The sequence below is a fragment of the Euleptes europaea genome, chromosome 4 (assembly GCF_029931775.1).
Source record: "Euleptes europaea isolate rEulEur1 chromosome 4, rEulEur1.hap1, whole genome shotgun sequence".
Lineage (NCBI taxonomy): Eukaryota > Metazoa > Chordata > Lepidosauria > Squamata > Sphaerodactylidae > Euleptes > Euleptes europaea.
The window spans coordinates 46,924,566-46,947,438 of record NC_079315.1 but is presented as its reverse complement, the minus strand read 5'-3'; the positions used below and the strand labels follow the sequence as shown (position 1 = coordinate 46,947,438).

The following is a 22,873-nucleotide window of genomic DNA, read 5'->3' as shown; positions in this document are numbered from 1 at the left end:
AACACTATTCGGAGATAACTTGGACCCCATTTTAGTGGAAACCAAAGATAAGAAAAAGGCCCTACCCAAGAGTCTACGGAAGGATACCAAAAGGTTTTCTCCTTCAACATCCTTTCGCTCCTACCATACCCTGCATCGCTACAGAGCTGATCCAAGGAGCTCAAACCGTAGTTCCTTTCGCAAGGGAGATCACTACTCCAAATCTCCTAGATTCTCCAACTTCCAAGGTGACAAAGGAGACAAATCCACCCACCAAGCCAAACAGTGACGCCAACCTTCAACCTGTGGGAGGCAGGCTAAGCCTGTTCCATCAACAGTGGTCATCCTCATCCAGACCACTGGGTGCTACAAATAATAAATCAGGGTTATCAGATAGAATTCTCCAGCATTCCGCCAGATCGCCAAATCATCTCACCAACGTCCAAGAACTTGGACAAACAGCGAAGGACATCAGAGGCCATTCAACACCTCCTGGAAATCAAGGCCATAGGAAATGTCCCTCCATCGGAGCGCTTATTAGGAATCTAGTCCGTTTTCTTTACTGTACTCAAGAAAGACGGCGGATGGAGAGCCATCCTAGACCTAAAATTCCTGAACAGTTCCCTACCAGAGGGACATCATAGCCAGAAGGGACAAGCCCCTGGTCCTCTCCAAGGAAGCCCGATCCAGTCTCATCTGGTGGTCTCAACAGCAGAACCTGTCGAAAGGCCGTCGGTACCTACCCCCAACTCCTGTTCAACTCTTCACGGACGCTTGCCTATCAGGATGGGGAGCCACCCTCCTAGGAAAACCTGCCCAGGGAGCCTGGAGCAGCAGGGAAAAGAAAATGAACATCAACGCCCTCGAAATCAGAGAGATCTTCAAAGCCCTGCAGCACTTCCGAACTCAGATTCTGGAAGCGGATCTCCTCATCAGGATGGACAATGTGGCCGCCAAGGCACACTTGAACAAGCAGGGAAGTTCAAGGTCATCAATCCTCCACAGAGAAGCAGCAGCAGTTCTATCCTGGGCCGAGTCCAACCTGTCCTCAATCTCGGCGGAGCACATTCAGGGAGTCCAGAATGTGCAGGCGGACTGGCTCAGTCGGAAAACCCTCAACGAGGCGGAGTGGTCTCTACACCCAGAAGTCTTTCTACTCCTCATTCAAAGCTTCGGCAAGCCACTGATAGACCTGTCCGCCTCCAGCAGCAACCACAAGCTACCGAGATACTACACCAGACATCATCAACACGTATCGGAACAAATGGATGCCCTTCTGTCTCCGTGGCCCAACAGCCTTCTCTACACTTTCCCTTTGCTTCCTCTCATCCCAAGGGTCCTGAGGAGAATACGCCTACTGAAAGCCTTAGTCATCACGTTTTGGCCCCACCGCCCATGGTTTACCTCCCTAATAGAGATGTCAATTCAGGACCACTGGAAACTTCCGCAGAGACCAGACCTTCTCCTACAGGGTCCGATCTGGCATCCCAATCCAGAATGGTACAGAATGACTGCATGGGTATTGAAAGGAGGAGACTCTTAGCTTTAGGATACAACCAGGACAACGTTGCTACCATCATGGCAGCTAGGAAGCCTTCAACACAACAAATATACAATACAACCTGGAAGGCCTTTACCAGATGGTGCAGAAGAAAAGCCCTCAATCCTCTCAGGCCCTGAGCAGCCGGCATCCTGACCTTTCTTTCAGGAGGGTCATAGGCTAGGTCTCTCTCCTGCCACCTTACGAAGGTGGCTATTGCCACCATCATCCCCAGGGTTTCTGGATACCGCCTATCCAAGCATCCCCATATACAATCCTTCCTTAGAGGAGTGAGCCTGCTTGCCCCTCCAGTTAGGCACAGATTCCCTACATGGAGCCTGCGTACAGTATTAACTGCACTCACTAGGCCACCATTCGAACCCCTGAGACAGGTAGGCTTAAAATGGTTGAGAATGAAAGCCCTATTTTTAATGGTGGTTACTTCAGCTTTCCGGGTGTCTGCAATAGGAACACTGTCAGTTAGACCCAGACTGATGACCTTCCACAAAGATAAAGTCGTCCTGAGGCCTGACCCCTCCTTCATACCCAAGTGCAACACAAAATTCCATAGAGAACAGGACATAGTCCTACCGTCCTTTTGCCCTAACCCCAAGAATTAGAAAGGAAAACACCTGGCACTCATTACACTTAAGAAGGGTACTGCACATATACCTTTCATGCACGGAAGCTGTCAGGACTTCCGACTCCCTATTCATCAATGTCTCTCCATGTCATGGGCCTCCATTAGTCAAACCATATCCCTCTGAATTAAGCAGGCCTACAGAGAAAGTAAGCTCCCAGTCCCTATGGGAGTTACAGCCCACTCAGTCAGGAGCGCAGCCACCTCAGCTGCCTTTGACCACTGAGCATCTCTAGAAGAGATTTGCAAGGCTGCCACATGGTCCTCAGTTTCCACTTTTGTGAAACACTACAAATTGAATCTTTACTTGTCCACAGATGCAGTCTTTGGCAGATGAGTACTACAAAGTATTCTCCAGGACTTCTAACACCCCCAGGGCAGGGACAGCTCTTGTATGTCCCACAGTAAAGATGTCCTTCTCCCTCTAAGCGAGAAAGAGCCTTGGCTACTTACCGTAAAGGCTTCTTCTGCTCAGAGGGACGAAGGACATCTTGCCCTCCCTGATGTCCATTAATTAAAAAAAAACAAAAACGTATGATGGCTATTTCCAGTCAGTTAGGGGTATTCTGTTCCTTGTTGTTACCCTCTCTGACTTTCTAATATTCCTGTTAACGATTCTCGACACTTGTCCTTATAAGCACCTTGTAGTTACCCTGTTTTCAGTCTATCATTAAGTTCTTTGGCTTGGAAAGTCTCTAACTGAAGAGAAAGGGGGGTGTTCCCTCAGAAGACAAGAAATTCAATTTAGAGTCCTGCCTCCCGAAGTAAAGAGGAAAAGGAAACACCCACAGTAAAGATGTCCTTTGTCCCTCTGAGCAGAAGAAGCCTTCACGTTAAGTAGCCAAGGCTCTTTTGTGTCTTTTAGCAGATGGAACAAAAAGGTTCCTTGATTTGCCCTAAAATGGATTTTAAACCAGTATTTAAAGGTTGAGATCCAAGCTCTGGTCTCCACTAAATTCTGGCCTGTTTCTAGGCATAGAGTCACATATGGGACACATTTTGGTACTCTTAGTCGGTACAACATCAGTACAAGAAGACTCGCTAACATGAGGGAAAGGAACTGAGAAGGATGGGGAACTCTGTTACACAGGGAAATTAGATTTTTTTTTTAAAAAAAACTGGGTCTAGTTAATTGGGATTAGAGGGAAATCATATCTTCTGTTCTTTCAGGGGGAACACACAAAACAGTTTAAAAGGATCCACAAAAGGAGGGAGAGGATATCCAGCGTAGTGTAGTGGTTAAGAGCAGTAGTTTGGAGCGGTGGTTAGGATTCTGATCTGGAGATCCAGGTTTGATTCCCCACTTCCACATGAGCAGCAGAAGCTAATCTGATGAACTGGATTTGTTTCCCCACTCCTACACACAAAGCCAGCTGGGTGACCTTGGGCGAGTCACACTCTCGGCCCCACCCTCACAGGGTGTCTGTTGTGGGGAGGGGAAGAGGGAAGGTGATTGTAAGCTGGTTTGATTCTTCCTTAAGTGGTAGAGAAAGTCGGCATATAAAAACCAACTCTTTTTCTATCCCTGATCCTAATTTCTATAAGAACTCTGCTAAATAGTGCAAGGAAGGGAAGATAAACACAGCCCACTTCAAGTGCTGTCCTACTCGAGTAGTGCATAACCAGCTATGATGACAAGTTAGTCACACCTTCCCAAAATCCTCTTTTCTCCTGATTTGACTGCGTCACCAAAAACCCAGGGGGCTGCCAGCTGACTCCGCAGGGAGGTAATCACATCTAAAAAAAGAGTCAGAGGTCTTTTATACCTGGGAGTTTTACCTGGGGTTCAATGCTCTCTTGACCCACTTTTCTGTTGCGAATAGTAAAAATACTGTGCACCAGCAAAAATCAGGAAGCGTCTGAGTCCCCGCCCCTTGAAAACGCTGCTTTGTAATTGGCTGTAGAGCTTACTGTGAGAAAAACATCCAGTTCCCCTCCCCCTGGCGGAAATCCAAGTTCCAGTTTAAAAACAATTTCACAAAATGGAGCTCTTTTAAAGGAACTGGGTAATGGGGGGGGGGGGAAGAAACCCAAGCATCATTTTAAAACCCATTTTTATGTGACACAAATGGCGGCTCAGAAAGAAATAACCAGCAAAAATCAGGAAGCATCTAGTCCCTGCCCCTTGAAAGGCTGCTTCATAATTGGCTGTAGTGCTTACTGTGAGAACGTCACCCCCCAGCTCCCCTGTCCCGTGCTTTGACTTATGCATGGAGATCAGGATGATTTGACCTGATCTGATCTCGGGGAGATTGAATCGGGTTTTAACAGGATCTGGAAGACCCAGACATTGCGAGGGCTGGGCGCGAGGCCATCCCTAATGAACAGAAAACTCATGCATAATCCCAATGAAAAACTGAGTCAGACCAGCAGAGAAAGTAGGTAACAGTGCCCATGCATAGAAGACCAGAGAATCCCTGAAGTCTGACAGGTCTATTGGAACACAGTTAACAAGGACAGCTAGCTAGCAAAAGCACCTGTGAATGGCTTTCCTCTAAATTAGCCCATGTATCTCCCATTAGACCAGGTGAGGGGGTGAGCCTATTTCCTGCTAGAAATTAAGTGAATGGGATGGCATGGTGCCAGGTTTCAAATAATCTATAACAAGATCACCAACCGTTGGGCTTTTTCCAATCTGGTAATTTTAAGTTCAGTTTCCCCCTGTGCTCTTCTGACCCACCCCATGCTGGTGGAACAGGGAGGAAAACTGGTCTCTAGGGGGCTGGCACTGCTAGATGATGTTCAGGTTGCTAGGGAACCGGCCCTAGCTAGCTAATATATTTACACTTTTATTTCTTTTTCACCTCTATGAATTTTCTCTGAGTTCTTTTAGACTTCCCAATCAGGTCTGTACTTATTGCAAAACACACTCTTTTTGTATCCAAATAAACTTTGCTTTTACTTGGATTAAGTCTTTGGTACTCTTACTGAGCTAAAATGCACAAGCATGCATACAGGTAGGAGAGCCTAAAAAACAGGATTGTTTTGAAAGCTACTTCATTTTGTTACATCCCAGTCTACAACTCCTGCACCCTTTGAAGCAATATTTCAATTTCTTTGGCACAACTACATTTTACTCACAAAAACGTTACTCCACATTTCCAAGCCAGTTGCTATATAGGACAAGACAGATAATCTTTATCACGGTCAATGACCAGCACAAGGACAAGACAGACTTTCTAGCCATTCTTGCTAACCGTTAACTTGGATTAGCATCAGCTAATGAATTTATCAGTTTAACTGTCACTAAAGTAAATCCTGTTAACGAAAGCAGTGAGCTGCAATGGCCCGTACAAGACAGTCCTTGAAATGGATGGAAGTTCACCAATGCAAACACTTTTTGTCACTGCCAGTTAGGTGTATTTGAGATTAACTTTTAGTGTTATATAGGTCAATAAGTGGACTGTACAAAGGCAGTGCCAGAACCACACTGCCCCATCAGTAGACAGATTGTTCTCTCAGTGGCTCTAGTCCTTTTGGCTATGTTAACGCATGTGCCAAGTTTAATGAGCTTATTTGCCTAGTCGCAACTCTGAGCTTCTTCTGTGTCAACACAACTCCGGTAAATTACAGTTTCCAGTAGAGATTTCACCCTCAGCTTTAAGAGCCACCTGCATAGTCCACTTTCATCAAATATAAAAGACAGGGCAGAAATTTATTTACAACATGCCAGCCAAGTCTTGTGAAATATATATACATTGTTGATTCTGAATCTAATTTATACACATTTTAAACATTTTTTAGATATTTAATAAAGCTTAATTGGAGAACTGGAGGAACTGAATTGCTTTGCTTGAACTATTAGGATTAAAAGCAGGCATCCAAAGACAAAATCCTTTTTTAGTCAATGGTATGCCTTGAACAGACAATGGCAAAGCAGATGGCGCTTCATGCACGTTGCCTTCTGCGTTATACCTTTTCCTTCTTGTTGCATGACTGAAAATATCAACTGAGCATAATATAGCCTAAAATCAAAAACTCTGAACAAGTTTGGGCGGTTATGGCACACAGCTAATGTTCTAATAAATCGACCACCTGTGATCCGCACTGTTCAAAAAAAGTTATTTCCATGGAAACAGCTGCATTCTTCTATAAAGAATGAAAATATTTATTTTGCCAAAAGTGGCAAGGTAGAAAAGGAGAGTGCATTTACACATCAAATACTTCCAAGCTGAGAAACTGTAGTCATGTGATATGATAAGGGGGTAGGTGGAGCAACCCCCTTTATAAACCTTTGTGGGAACCCTTCCCCTCTTTTTTCCACTCTGCAGAGGTAGTGCATGATTACATGAAGATTGTTTCCTTCACCGCAAAGAACACACACAAAGTATTCAGGGGTAGATTAAATTATATTCATAATATAGACTTGTTTTAACCTTCATCCAACCATCATCTTCTATAAACAAAGAACATGGCTGTAGTGACAAAACATATGGCAGGAAGAACTAAACTGCTCCATTCCAGCTCAATAACTAACTAGAGATGCGGTATCAGAATATTATAACACAGATTTATTACAAAAACAGGCAGTCATTTGTATCATAGCACTTTCATACACATTTAAGGAGAATGCAAACTGTCCCCACATCTTAAACTTGCTAACTATTTGCACCTATAGTTATCTCTAACCAAAGTAGTAGCAGATTGCAGTGGAAGGAGAAAGGTACCAAGCAAGCCATTATGTGGAGATCACAGAGCACACTGTCTTATCCAAATCAATACCTCTTTTAACAGGCTTCCCTAGGCTCACCTGCATTGGAAGTGATTTGATGGTTTCTATTCTGCGTCATTAGGGCCAGGAGCTTACAGCCTGCACGTGGTCCACAACAGACATACCCCATGCCCCATCACTGCAACACCATAAGCTGCCCCGCTTCTTTTCCCTCCCATGGTTTTAAGATAAATGGCTACCCTAAGCCAAACTACACCATTGACCTGGGTTTTATGATACCTTCACTCCTCAAATATGATTGCTTCTAGGAGCCAAGCTATATTTGAAGGGCTGTCATATAGAGGGATGGTGCAGAATTGTTTTCTGTTGCCCCAGAAGGTTGGAGCAGAACCAGTGGGTTGAAATTACATTTTTAAAAAATTCAGCTAAACATTAGGAAGACCTTCCTGACAGTTACAGCGGTTCCTCAGAGGAACAGGCTTCCTTGGGAGGTGGTGGGCTCTCCTTTGGAGGTTTTTAAGCAAAGGCTAGATGGCCTTATGACGCACCCCCCCTTTCAACCACTTTAATATCCCACTCACTCAGCCCGGCCGTATATGCTGAGGGAAAAAGCATTGGCCTGAGTATATTTGTGAGGAGATTATTTTCCTTCTCCTCCAGTGCCACACCAGTGTTTACCTCAGTGAGAAACAGGAGACAAGAGGCTTTTCAACTTAAACAGACAAAACAGGGAAGTTTATTGAAGAGAACTCACAGAGATTGGTTTACAAGAAAAAGGCAGAAATTGGAGGGAGAACTCAAGTCAGATTTATATACACAAGATTACTTCAGAGAAATAGCTTAGATGTTTTCTTCACTCAAGTTCCTTTCGTTCCTAGTTTCAAGCTTACTCAGATTCCGTTTCAAGCTTAGTTCTATCCCTCAGAATTATTATTCAGACGTTCAGACTCTCAAAACTCTGTCCCCAGCCTAGCTCTCTCTCTCTCTCTCTGATTACTCCACACCAGTGGCTGTAATCCTCCACACCTCCCTGCTACCGGAATAGCTCTGTCCCGGAGACTAATTCCCCTTGTGACCTGAGAATGAGCCCTCCCTAACCCAGTTCTCACTCCTGTCACTACCACAGGTTGTGTGTGACAATAGCTTCGGCTTTCACAGAACCCCTCAGGTTCACAGAGTACAGTCTGGCTTCCGCTCAGTCTCGCTACCAAGCTCCCAATCTATCACAGCCCTCTCTGGCTGGTCCCAAGCTTCGACTACTTTCACAGCCTTCTATCCAGGCTGGGTCCCAAGCTTCGAATGCTTTCTGTCTCTCTGAGCGTCAGCTCTCTGGCTCCGCCCACTCTTGGTCTGTCAGCTGTTGCTGCAGATTAACCCCTTATCCGTCACACCATCTGACAGCAATGCTGATTCTCTTAACTTAGGCGGATCATGAGAGGGAGGGCAGGAAGGGATGAGTTTGTGCTCTGCTCCTTGTGGCCTTTTTTACATGCTCAGGGTAACGCTGATCGCCAGTTTGGGGTCAGGAAGGAATTTTCCTCTAGGCCTGAGATCCTGGAGGTTTTTTGCCTTCCTCTGGGCATAGAGCAGGGGTCACTGGGGTAGTGGGGGGAAGTAGTTGCGATTTTCCATTGCTGTACAAGGGTTGGACTTTATTACCCTTCGTGTCTCATTCAGCTCTATTTTCTATGTTTAATAACAAGAGAGAGAAAAGGGCTTTGAACTAACATTGTATCTAGCCTGAGAGTACAGAGGGGTACTCTAGGGGATCTCAATTTACCAGCCAATTATTCCCAAGATAAGCCACTATACAGTTCCTACAAGTGCAAGAAGACTATGAAGAGTATTTGGCAAACAGATACACTGAACAGGCTGAAATCCACGTTAACTGTAAAGCCCATTATGAGTAACCTACATTAATCCTTAACTTGGTACATTTCCTCTGCACAATTCTGCATGCTTATCTTTAGGCAGCACACATGGAAAGCTGGATCAGAGCCAACAGTGGAACTGGCTGATAGAACAATTGACATGCCACATGTTCATTCCATTCAATAGACAGGGTTACTGCTCTTTGACAAACTTTCCTTCCTAACCTCCCACCCGGCGCCCCCTGCCTCCAGTCTCATGCTCCAGTCAGCCTTTCTTCCAAGTTCAGACACAGCCTCTACACCCATGCTTTCTGAAGAGTAATTTCCACCATCTCCTGCTCACTCTTTTTCACCTCTTCTCTAGAAGCATGCATTGAGAATTCATTCAGAAAGGAAAAGAATGGTAATGATGGCATCAACCAAACAGGGCAATAGCTGGTAAATGAAAATGAAGCTGGATGGAACTACTAAATGGGGTGATAGGAAGAGCAGCAGTTTGGTAAGTAAGTGCTGGGTGCTGGCAAGGGATAAAAAGAAGGCTGGAAATAAACATATGCGATGGATCCTGGTAATAGTTTCTGCTATGGGCAGCTTTTTCTAATAATGTAAGGAATTGGCACCTGATGGCACAGAACAGGATCCTTGCCCCATGGGAAGGCATCGCCATCGGTGGAAGAAAGTAATGGAATTCAACACTTCACATGCCCAATTACAATCTCATTAAGAGATCTTGGTCTCCAGAGATGATTAAATTAATGCCAAAAAACACCAAAACTGATAATCCAATATCTGAATTTAATTTGTCAAACATTTTTTATAAAAATTACAGGTTGTTGCAAAAAACTGGGCCAATGATTTATTTTTTACCACTGAAAAATGAAATATTTGCTTACATATATTAAAAACGTGTCCATTTCATAACTCTAAGATGATAGTTTCTCTAGCAATACTTTCACTGCTCCTTTGGCATCTTTAGTCTTTTTCAATTTTGGAATAAGGCTTTTCAGTCCATCTTTGACACGATTTGCCACTTCTTGGTCAGAACTCTGAAGAAGGCTGTAAGGGAGAAAAAAGTTTCAAAAATCAAATTTTAAAGTAAAATGCTAACAAGTAGATAAATAAGATTTTGAGGGTATGTCTACCTTTGCCAAGGTAGCAAACCGGGGCTCACTGCTATGAAGAGTTCTCCCTGAAAGTCCTCTTGGAGGGTCAGGAGAGCCTTGTGAACAAAATACAGGACAGTACAGGGCACCATACTATTAAGGAGGAATTAGGGGAAATCACATCTTTCTCTCTTTCACAATCATGTGTATTGGCAAAGGAGCAAAGAGGAGGCAACTTTACCTTATTCTCCCCTGCCCTTGCTATTGTAGCACCAGGTACTGTCTGTATTGTGGCTGAGGGGCTCTCCTGATGTTCAGAAAGGATTTTCAAAGCAAACAGAGGCTGCTGGTGAAGAAGGTAGGTAAAGATCTGCCAGGACAACTCCTTCTAAGAACTTTTCTGCTGGATCCAACCCAATGGACAGACATAACAGGAAATTATGGTTTAATTAAACAAACCATGGCTGCTTCCAAATGGAGGTTCTTTTCTGCCTTGGTTTCCACACTGGAAATTGGAGCATCCACACAATATTGTGCTCTAATAGTCCTCTCTCCAGGATTACCTCATCCTCTAACCTGTTTTACTCCAGTCTTCTCATGGATGCCATTGTCTAGCTATTGGCCCTTGCATCTACCATTTTCTCCACTATAGCAGTTACCAAGGTTTTTCAAAGGCCCTCTTGTGGGCACAGCAGGGGAAGATGGTAGCTGTGAGAAGCTGATGGCAGGTAAGTGTGCAAAAAACTCCCATGTGGAAGCTGCACCACTAATATAAATGCTTCTGCATTCACATTAGTGATGAAAGAAATACAGAGAATTGTTGCCATGTGGAAGCAGCCTAATGTTAGTGTGATTGCCTGAAAATGGGCCACTGGTTAGTTAGGATCCCTTAACCCAGGATGTGAAACCATTGTTTGAAGTTAGTGTTAACTATGGTTTCACATATGAATGTGGACTTCTGGCTTATTCCCCAGTGATCTTGTCACACACATGCCACATACAGAGACATGTGGCCTGAGAGAGAAGAAAGAGAGAATAAAATCAGCACTTGTCAAGACAAACCAAGAATTCAGTGATTGTCTGCAGGCTAGATCCTGCTATCATAGTCGCCAGTTAAAATAAACCATGGTTTCAAGCTATGCCTGAACTGTGCCAGTGTTACAATACAGGTCAATTCATGACAGTTTGCTGAATGTTGCAGGACTCTTTATGGACCTATGATTCCTGTGCATGAGCAGAAAGCACATAAAATATGGGCACAGCCCATCACAAAATCTCCCTGCATTCCCCAGAAAAGCCACTCTGAAGAATCTTCATTCCCCCTAGAATGGGATCTGAATGAATGGAATGGTAAGTCTGAGACAGAAAACTGGAGAGGGTGCTTCAGAGAAACCACACAGACCAGACTGAAGAACATGTTCCTGTATTAAGGCATTCTACGAGCGCCCTAACTTGGCCCCAAGAGGAAGCTGGCATGGAAACTTTATTTGTAACTAGCTGTACCCGGCCACGCATTGCTGTGGCTCAGTCTGGTTAAATGGGAAAGAAAGAAAAGAGAAAGCGACCGTTTCTAATATGTTTAATTTCACAGTGCTTGTGGGTATACAATATGTTTTGTGGTTCCATTGTCTGTGTAGATATAGAGATTGTCTGGTTTGCTGACTCTAGAACATGCAACATATAATTGTCCATGTGAGAAGCAATCCGTGTCTAGATCTAAACCGCACAATTCTAAAGATTGGCCCTGAGCTTTGTTGATGGTGATTGCAAATGCCAATTGGGAATTGCAATCTCTTAAATTGAAATGGCATATCCGTTGGAATCATAGGAATGCGATGAATGAGGACATCTTCACCTTTGAAAGGTCCTGTCAAGATTTCCTAGTTGCAGTTTGCCACTTCTCTGGTCTCATGCAAGTAAACCGAGGAATAAAATCTAGCTAGCTAGCTAGGACTTGACGTCAAGCATAATGTTTGTGGATTTTTGGTCCAGTCTGAGAGCATCCCAACCACATTTGCCCCCGCAACAAGATGGCAAGACCTTTGTACACAACCTCTTTTGAACCACTCCTTTTGCTTGCCTCAGATTTCTCCGTCTTCTACATCAAGTGAAGAAAAGTAATAGCACTAAGAACGGATATGAAAAGTAAAAAACCTGATTTCTATTTGTTGCCATCTTCTGGGCTTGGAGTAGGGGTCACTGGGGATGTGGGGGGGAGGTAGTTGTGAATTTCCTGCCTTGTGCAGGGGGTTGGACGATGACCCTGGTGGTACCTTCCAACTCTGATTCTGCAAACTGTTTTTCTGAAGTCTATGAAAGCTCATGGTGAGATGGAGTGTATTAGAATCAAATAATTAAATACAGGTTCATGGCAGCTAATTTTATATGCAGGTCCAACAAATAGAGATGCTGCTGATCATACGACATTCTAGCTTGAAATTCAGCTCTGCCACCCTCGAGTATTACAAGGACAGCTAACACTTAGTTAAGAGCTCTTCTGATAAATAACTCTAAAGCAGTCCTTTTCATGTGTGCACATTATGCACAGGAGATGGGAGCTTTTCTTTCTGGCAAGAAATCTGATAGCCTCCCTTTACTTTGCTTGCCCTTTAATGCATGAATATTAGAGAGATCCTGCTGGAATATGGACAAGGGAGGAATATGGAGGAAAAGATAATCAAGGCTTGACTTTGATAGGAAACCCAAATGTTTCCCTTTCCTTGATCTGCCTTAGCTTCTCCTAAATATGAAAGTAAGTGAAACTGCAAAACCAGTGAATGTACTTGAGAGAGTGAGCACCATTGAACTGGGAGGAAAGGACATTCATAATTTGGCTCTTAGATTCATGATCTGCATGAGGCTGACTTGAATCCAAGGAGAGACAGGGAGCTTGCCCATCTCCAGCCTTGATCCTGTGTTTGATGGATGAAACAACATTGAATTCTTCCAATATATTTCTGCTACCTAATTATATTATGGAGATGCAGGCCTGTAGCCAGTAATGTTATGGTAAAGGAAGAAGAGTACACCAAAACGGGAGGCTATTTAGTATAGCGTGTGTTGCTTTAACGTCCAACAGATGGCACTGTTGTTCAAAAAAGCATGTTTTTACCTGTCACAGGTGTGACATCTATATAATAGTAGGTATATAAAAACACGCGCGTATTCAAATGCAACGCTGTGTCAAAATTTCAAAGCAATCGGTGAAGAACTTTCAGAGATTTAAGATTTTGAACAAACAAACATTTACATTTTTATTTATATATGATTGGGTGTGTGTGTGTGTGTGTGTGTGTATATATATGAAGAAGATTGTTATGTTATTTTTATCATAACCTTCTAATTAAACAACCACAACTCCCTTTAACTTCATTTTTTAAAAAAGATATGCAATAAGGATCATGTTTCCAAATTAAATAGAACTAGTGAGAGAAGAAAATGTAGTTTGTGCAGGGATTAAAAATCTGCTTCTCGATGTGCTCTAAAATAGGATTGTAAATGAGTCTAAATACCTCTACCTCATCCAAGAACTGTGAGCTACTAGCTAGTAACAATGAGATTTTAACATTTAGGTTCACCTTATTCACTCTTTGGAATATTTCAGGTGATTTTATGAATAGGGAATGGAAGGGACAGTTAAATGCTGAGGATTTTTTTACAAACACATTGTGAAAACACATTAAAAATCCCATCAAGGATTTCTGAGCTCAATACTGGCATGCAGTTTAGATACCAATCCTGAGAAAGTCACATGCAACAATTTTTTTACACACAAGTTATAAACACAAACCTCATGCAGTGGTACCAGACATATTTTCATTTGTCTTAGAAGACAGGAACAAGAATGTTAAGACCCTTTGTACCAGATACATAGCTGAATGAAAGCCTCCTCAGTGCCACTGGTGAGGAAATGCCCTGACAACCTTGACTGGTAGGTGCTGCCATGCAGCCCAGGAGGCACACACGTGTGTGCACATACCACGTGATGCACATGGATCTAGCTATGATATCTCAACTTAGTTGTCCCTTCTTTTATTTGGGCAAAAAATCTTTACAACGATAGCAAACAATTCAGCATACATGAAGTAACGAACAGTCAAGGTGGCACATAATGCATGAAAGAGTGTGCTTAATTTACTTGAAGATAGTTGCAGATCTGTAGCCATTTTGGTCTACAGTAGAAGACCAATATTCGAATCAGATACCACAAAGGAAGCTTTGACTCTTGAAAGCTTATACCCTGGAAATCTTGTTGGTCTTTAAGGTGATACCAGACTCAAATCTTGCTCTAGCTTACTTGAGTATCTTTGAGGATAAATCACTTGGACACTTGACATGCCAAGTCAAGAGATTTTTGTGAGTGTTTGTAACAATGTAGCTAGTACAATTAAAACCCATTCATCTGTATAGATCTTTGTTTTGCTGACCCTAAGGTATAACCTCAGAGTGGGTGTTTCCCCTACTTTTCTGCAGATGGACTTTTGCTTATTTGGAGAAAGCAACTAGGAGGCTTTTCAACGTTCAGAGGTTTCTTATTATTAGTGTCATCTTAGGGCCACATTAAACACAAACCTATATAACATCCAGTTATGCAACTAATTCCCCATTACAGATTACAGAAAAGTATGAGCAGGAACATGAGTGAATCACACAAAAGTACCACATGTGAACAAGACCAATAATTAGTAGTACTGTCAACCAAAACCGTTAGTTTGACTGATTGTGCATTTGAAATTGGCTGTTCCAAAATGATTTAAAAAAAAAAATCTACATTTGCAGAAACCAGGAGGCAAGAATGGATCAATATTCGTTCCATTTCTCTTTACATAAAAATCCACTTTGTTGTATGTGTTCTTCCCAAAATCTTTACTCAAAAATTTCCCAAAAATTTTAAAAGGAATTAAGCATTCGTGTCAAATGCAAGGGATCTGTTCTAAAAAGCTGTGAAAACAATAAAGATCTATATTGCAAAGATGGCAGACAAGCATTAAACTCCATGCTGATAAACATTTGAAAGGTTGCTTGATTTAAGCCTAATGCTTTTGTGGTGACCCGTAGTGAGGGATATTATTTTGCTCTGTGCCAGAAATACTGACGATTGAAAGAATTAGTGATGTGATCTTAGGAAGTGCAAAAGAGATGGTCCATTGCAGACAGAAGATACAGACTGCAGGAAAGTAAAATCTATCAGGCCAGAGTGGCAGGAGACTATTGCTGCAGGGGTCAGATAAACTGAAGCTGAAGATTGCTTGAGCTACCTTAGTTTGCTTTGATTAGATACATTTCTTGCCCTTAAAACATCTCTTTGCTTGGCCCTGCTCACTACTTTAAATGATGTGGGTCAGGCTAATAATAGAGAACGAGAATTAAGGACCCTGCTTTTGATATATAGGAGGGGACACTAGAGGACATTTAGATTTGTTCTATCCCTGCATTTCTGATTCTCCATAAATCTACTCATTAACAGCTCACTTCTCATTTAATAGTACCTGTTACCATAGTGATTTCAATATTAACAACTAGTCTGCTAAAATTTGCAAGGCAGAAATTAAAAACAAAAAAAAGTGGTTGCAAAGCAAGGATTTTAACTATCTACACACAATCAGACATTCATAACTAACTCAAACAGATTTTTATTCATGTGTAGCACCTGATATTTAAGTACTTTTATAAATAAAATATTTGTTATCCAGCACTCATGAGGAATGGGGGTTGTGGGTTAATCAAATGTGCTGGATTATCAAGCTTATCACTCTGCCCTACCCTGAGGAATCCACTATGGCCAGACCTCACTCCACTGGGAACACCATGGTGACAGCACACATGCAGGACTCTTCCCTCAGACACATGGAGCCATCCTAGGCAGCAGCCAGATAAGTGGACAACTGCCCAGGAGCCCGCCAGCAGAGATGGCTCCCAACACCCCAAGTCAGGCTGAGGGAGGGGGAGTGGCGCCTGAGGAGGACATCGGCTGGTAGTGCAAACTGTCAGAAGCCCAGAAATGGCTAGAGGCATCAAGTTGGCCACCTGGAGAGGTAGGAGAGGCGCACATGTAGGGGTGTGGCAGCTGAGGGGCAGGAACCAGCCCTCTGGCCAGTGTAGGTTAACAGAGCGTTCTGAATAATCAAATACCAGATAACAAAGCCTTTACTGTATTTCAGTTTAACTGGACTGTTAAATAAGCTATTGCAAAATGTCAGGTACTGTTCCTTCTTAGGCCTCTTGACTCCAGATCTGTGCCAGTGACTACAAGAGAATGGCCCTAGAGTAAGAACTGCAGCATCTCTCAATCAACAAAGGCAACACAAAAATGACATAGTTCACAGGAGAATCCTTATGGTGTGGTCTCTGTGAAGTAAATGTATTGTGTAATACAGAAACAGGAATTGGGTGCTCCTTCAGGCTCTGAAAACCAAACCCCTAGACAACAATGCATTACTTCCAGTACCACCAGATAATACCTTGAAATACAGTACAATTGGAGGAAAGAATTCCTTGTAGGTCTTCAGTCAAGTCAAGTGAAAGCAAGGGTCTTTGAATGGAACATAGTAATATCTCTTAGTAACAAAGCAGCCCCGTGGCGCAGAGTGTTAAGCTGCAGTACTGCAGTCAAAAGCTCTGCTCACGACCTGAGTTCGATCCCAACAGAAGTTGGTTTCAGGTAGCCGGCTCAAGGTCGACTCAGCCTTCCATCCTTCCGAGGTCGGTGAAATGAGTACCCACCTTGCTGGGGGTAAAGGGAAGATGACTGGGGAAGGCACTGGCAAACCACCCCGCAAACAAAAGTCTGCCTTGGAAACGTCGGGATGTGACGTCACCCCATGGGTCAGGAATGACCCGGTGCTTGCACAGGGGACCTTTACCGTTACCTTTTAACAAAGCAAAGCAACAAGTTTACTACCTGCCTGAAATTAGATTTATAATTCACAAAACGCTTGGAAACAGCATAAGTGACTCAAGGAAGTCACTCAAAGGAGGCATAAAATGAATAACAAAGGTTATGTGTTATTAAAAATGTCAACGGCATTAAGAGGATATTCTCTAGTCAGAAGTAGCAAAAGGTTCCACATACCGACAAAGTACAATTGCACCTCGATTGACTGCTGCCCAGCACTTCAAACGGTCAACGCCCACATGCTCTACTAATGTCCTTCCAAAACAACCTGTTAAGGGTAGAAATCAGACTTGACATCACACACACCCATGAAACCCTTAAAAAGTTTTAAAGAACTGTAACTACTATTTATATGACCATACTTGCTCTTTACACTATTCTACGCACGTGACTCATTGCTACTTTGGTATTGCTAAACAAAATCCTGTATGTAAAATTTAATGGCCAGGATCAAAACCAGGCAAATCAAAATGCCCACAGTCTTTATCAAAAACTGGTCTGGTAAGTGATATGCTATGTGGCCTGTGAAGCTGCTGATCAAGACACTGAAGTCTGTCACTCCCTGGGGAATGCAAAACTGAGTTGCATAATTCTCTGGATCTCAGTTACAGAGGGTATGACTGACTTTTTTGTATCACTATACAAGCTTTAACTAGTTTAACATGGAGGTCCAATGACTACTTGTAAAATCACAAAGAACCTCCTCTGATTGATAAATATAATTTCCCCCTGGGAACCTCTAATCCTTCTGTCCACCCCCTCATACCTTTACTTTCCTAGTTCTTGTATATATCAGGATTTGTACGTTTTGCTGTGAGTGTGTATACACATCTGATTACTTTTAATACAACCAATAAAATTCATAAAAGCTTCGCTACTTGAGAACCTTTTCCAGTGGTGTGTCCACACCTGTAAAAATAGGTCTGAAGATTCCCGATGTCAACCTCTCGCAAAGCTCTACCTAGCTCATTTCCCCCAATAATAGGAGACCCCTCTATTTGACGTAACACCCCCACCCGTATTCCAATACTCATTAGAAAAGGCTATCCTTTGGACTGCACTGCAACAGGGTTTGCAAAACAACCTTGTAACCTTCTTTCCCACCCTCAAACTTTTGCAGAAGGGTTTTACACCTGCAAGATCAGATCTGTACAACTATGGAAAAGTGTGTGTGTGGGGGAAATCAAGACAGATAGCTCCGTTCAAAACCAAACACAAGCAGGCTTGATTTAGACCTGCCATCAAACAGTGATTAGCCTTTCTGAGAACCATCCTGGAGGATCTCTGGGTTATGCACTGCCTCAATACCCTAAGCATGATCAGCTAATTAGGAATTTCAATTTTCATGGCAAGTCAAAGCTCATTGTTACACCTGATCACTCACTATGGTTTGCACTTCCCTTAAAACCATGATTCCAAACTGTGGATTCATTCTCATGTGGGAACCAGCTTTGTAGGGCAGGCACAAGCCACAGTTAAACAGGTTGGACATAACAGCAAACTGATTTGCTGCAAGCAAGCCACGAACAATTTATTTATTTATTATATCCTGCCCTCAATCCCCGTCCTGGGGTGAGCACTTGAGTCCCATTATAATCTAGGCTCATTCAACACAGTAGCAAGCCATGGTTTGTAGTTATGTTTGAACCTTGCCCAAATGTCTGATGAGATGTGCTCTTGTTCTGAATGGTGAAAACATCATATTAAAACACTGACCACCTTCAAAGAAGTGCAGTTCTGAGGGTGGCTGAAGTTCACACAAATAGTTGTAAGTGGGGTGGGACAAATGTCCAGTGCAAGGTGCAAGTCAAGGATGAGGAACAGCCAGTGCAGATAAGTCCTTAGATGGCCTCCGCCACTCTCCGTTTAGGGATGCCTAGGTCTGTGATGCATGTGTGCTCTCTGGTTTACCAACATACCTTCTCTGCCATGTTCTTTCATCTTTTCATCGTGTTCAATTAACCACTTCAGAACCAGATGACCTGCTGGATGTTCTGCAATATGAAGCTTTAAAACAGAATAGTCAAGTCCTCAAAATGCTTTTTACTCATCATTATATTACACTCTGTTCCTTTAGAACTAGATAAAGACCAAAGCATATTGAAAGGGCTCCAGGAACATAGAATATATGTTGCTTCATAATATGCATAAATGAGTCATACTACATGATCAGTAATAAGCAAACCACATATCATTCAGATTAAAGACAGATTTGGATACTGGCTTAGACATTAAATCTAATTTGGTGGTGGAAAGTGCTGTCAAGGCAAGAGACATTCAGGTTTGCCTGCCTCTGCATAGACCCTGGACTTCCTTGGTGGTCTCCAATCCAAATACTAACCAGAGCAGACCCTGCTTAATTTCTGAGATCTGATTAGATTGGGCTAGCATGGGTCATCCAGGTCAGGGTAAATCCAATTTAGGCCACTTATTTTGACTTCTAATTTGCATCTTGCTACCATTCTGTCTTTTAACATCTCTTGAGTGGATTTAGAGATGGCATCACCAGATTTAGGATTTTACTGCCAGCAGACATGGTCAACAGCACTTTTTACTCCTCATTATAACAATCTGCATTGTTAGAAACAGATGAAGGCTAAGACATGTTGAAAGTGCTCCACAAACATCCTTTGGCTTTTGGCCCATGGCTTAAAGCCTGGGAATTCAACTGAGCCAGCCACTGAATGCATGACTGTCCCAGAACTGAAATGTAGTTTATTGTGTTCTTTGTTTATTGGTTTATTTTTATTGTGTGTGTTTTTTCCTATTCAAGACTGGAGTGCAAGTGATATACAGTTATATACATCCTCACATCAAGGAATCTGCTGCTCTTCCCCCAATTATAATGGACAACCAAGGTATTCTCAAAATGCCACCATATCTTTTGGAGCACTGGAGATTGTGAAAAGATCCCAGTGTACCAACTGCATTTAGCTACAAGTCAGTTTTCGCACAATGAAATAAGGGTAGACATTGCACTTTTGATTTTCTTTATATACAGTATATGCACACATTCAGCAGCTCTTGTACCTATAGAATGACAATGCAGACTATAGAAGGGTAACAATTTAATTCAAGTACAAGAAGTGCTATGCCCCAGCTTTCAAGATGAATAAAAAACATGACTTCAGGGTCTTCACATTCCTATCATGTTCTACTTTGCCACATTTACTTTAAATATGGTGTTCTTCAAAACATACTCCTTCAGTTTCCTAGTTTGAGAATTCCTGTGTGCTTAATTCCAAATTTAGCTTATCAGTTAGATCTTACTACTTTTAATATCCTATGCCTAAGATCTTCCCAAAACACACAAGACTCCTTCTGTATTAAGCAGGCTCCTAATTTAGACTGTCTGAACATCTGAACCACAGCAGATCTCACTGAAAGAACAACAGATGGAAACTGACAATGAGAACTCTACTGCTTGCCCACTGCCAGGCATAACTACCTGCCCATCTTCGCCTCCTGGAACCATCTCTTGTGCAGCCAGACTGGCAATAGTGTTCAAAGCAGGCTGGATGTCACCAATGGAGGCCTTGAGGATACCAGTCACCATGATGCAGGTAGCCTTGTCCATCACCATTTCTTCAGCATGCAGGTTCAGGTACTTTAATAAAGACGGGGAAACAGCTTCCAAGAGCTCACGACTCCGAACATCTACATCTTTTTTACTAGGGGGATAAAATGAAGAGAAAAATCAGCATAATGATAGAGAGCTGTATAAAATTGTCCAGCCATATAGGCTACCTACATTAAAAATCCAAGCTCAATTGCAGCCTTTCATTTTCTTCCCTAACCATACATAATTAGCATTTGTGGTTTCTTGAGTAACCTGAAGAAAATCTGTCATGATATTTTTACACTACAATCATACATATGCACTGCAGAAAGGCTGTTTTTGTAAAAGGGGGCAGATCCACATGTCCACTGAAACAAACAAGGAAGTCTTCGCACATTCGCAAGATTTATCACTTTGTGTGATTTTCCACATTCATAATGAACTGTCTGTTCTGAAAATTGCCTCTCAATTTGAAGACATCACAACAGCGTACTATTGGCCTACTGCAATCCATGTACATGCATGGAGAGTAACTGTGGGCTTAGGCTTCACCTCCCATAGGGTCTCTATGTTGTCACCCAGGAGGAGGATTACATATGTAGGTGTCCCTCCACATGCATCTTTCTGACCCTGGTTTTGACTTCTAAGTCTGCACAGACCCCAAAGTGTGGTTGGAGAGATATTGGGATGTATGGGGGAGGGAGGGCAAGAGGCTTCTTAATTAACTAAAAATGTTTATTAGATACAACAGTGGACAGAGAAATGCATGAAAGAGAGGCACATTTCAAAATGCAGCACAAGAAATCAAAAGGCACTACAATTTTAAACCAAACGCAGCTGGGCAATTCCTACTGAAAGCAATTATGTTGCCTGAATGCATCCACCCACAGCTATCCCACAGGAAGCCCACCTGTGTGTGCACACACTGTCCCAAGGAGAAACAAGAGAATGTGTGCAAGGAGAAGATGCAGAAAAAGGCTAGTAGGTGACTGAGGGGACAGAGAACAAGGGAACTAGGCCTGGCTCGTAACAGAGGTGGTTTGCCATTGCCTGCCTCTGCATCACGGCCTGGGTATTCCTTGGTGGTCTCGCTGTGAGCTTTGGCCTCTCTGATGGCTGACCTACAGTGCCTAGCAACCCATAGATACCTCTAAAGAAAAGTATGTCCTTGCCTCAATGTCTTGAACATTTCCTTTTTCTCCCTTAGTTCATCATGGAGTTCTCTGTTCATCCACATTGGCTTCTTTGATCCCCTACTATGTTTCCTTCTTGTTGGAACAGCGAGGGCTTGACTTCCCACGAGCTCTTGTTTTAGGAGAGCACACCCTTCACTTGTTCGTTTCCATTCCAGCAGTCTTACCCATGGAATTTTTCTCATCATACCTCTGAGTTTATTAAAGTCTGTTCTACTAAAATGTAACAGATACGTGTGGCTACGAACTTCCTTGGTTCCCCAAACAAAAGGAATTCTAGAAGGACATGGTCACATCCCCCTAAGGTCCCCACCACCTTCACCCTGCCTGCCATCTCTTGCTTGTTGGTCAATGTTAAGTCGAGTATTGCTAAGCCCCTTGTAGCTTCCTCCACCATTTGATGAAGGAAGTTGTCAGCTAGTCAGGTCAGGAACTTGCATGCATGTGAATGCTTTGCAGAGTTTGTCTCCAAGCACACATCAGGGAAGTTGAAATCACCCATAACTACTAGGTCTTGTTGTTTGGATACCCTGTCAAGCTGTTCAAGGAGGGCTGCATCCACCTCCTCACCCTGGTCAGGAGGTATGTAGCGGACTCCAATCACAATACTGTTTGTCCTTCATTCCTTTATCCTCAGCCAGATACTTTCCATTGAGCTGTCATCCTCTTCCTCCAGTATTTCTTGACAAGCAAACCTTCTCCTCACATACAGCACCACTCTACCTCCTCTTTGGCCCTTTTGGTTTTTCTTTAACAACTTGTATCCATCCACTACTATATTCCAGTCATAGGAATCATCCCACCAAGTCTCTGTAATGCCTAATAAATCATACCTCTCTGTCTGCATTAGAAGTTCAAGCTCTTCCTTCATATTGCCCAAGCTTTGGTCACTGGTACAGACACCTGAAACCCTGCACCTTCGTCTCCTTTAGACCTGGCCCTGTGAAACTGCCATATACTGAATCAGACCATTGGTCCACAAAAGTCTACTCTCACTGCCTCTCCAGAATTTCAAGCTGAGGTGTCCTACTTGATCCTTTCAACTGGGGATGCCAAGGACTGTACCTGAGACTCGCTTTGTGTGAAGCTTTTTACTTTTATATGATGGACATGATCATATCTTGCTCCCTGTTGTCTTCCTTTCCCATCATGCAAAACAAACTCTAATTTGCCGTGATATCTGAAGTTTGCATTCTGCAAACCACCACTGAAACCCAGGTTAAATAGTAGTTTAGAATCGTAGTCTGAGGGGAGGAAACAAACTCCACTTTGCTGAGACGGCCTGTAGGCTTTGCTCTATGTGGGGGACGGGGGGACGACACCCCACACAAGCAGGAGGCAAGCTGGGTTTGTGCCCATCATGTATAAACAGAAGTTTGTTTTGAGGTCTAAATGCAGCTGCCTTTTTTTTTTAAGCTAAT

The 22,873-nt window shown here is 42.9% G+C and overlaps 1 protein-coding gene across 1 annotated transcript in view; it reads right to left on the bottom strand.

The window, feature by feature from the left end:
* Positions 1–9,625: 9,625 nt before the first annotated feature.
* Positions 9,626–22,873, bottom strand: part of PUM3 (pumilio RNA binding family member 3) — a 31,905-nt gene continuing 18,657 nt past the window's right edge. The window contains exons 15-18 of the mRNA XM_056848135.1: positions 20,149–20,371; positions 18,620–18,707; positions 16,878–16,968; positions 9,626–9,758 (exon numbers count right to left, since the gene is read on the bottom strand). Of these exons, the coding sequence (XP_056704113.1) occupies positions 9,626–9,758; positions 16,878–16,968; positions 18,620–18,707; positions 20,149–20,371 (535 nt within the window). The remainder of the gene's footprint in view (positions 9,759–16,877; positions 16,969–18,619; positions 18,708–20,148; positions 20,372–22,873) is intronic.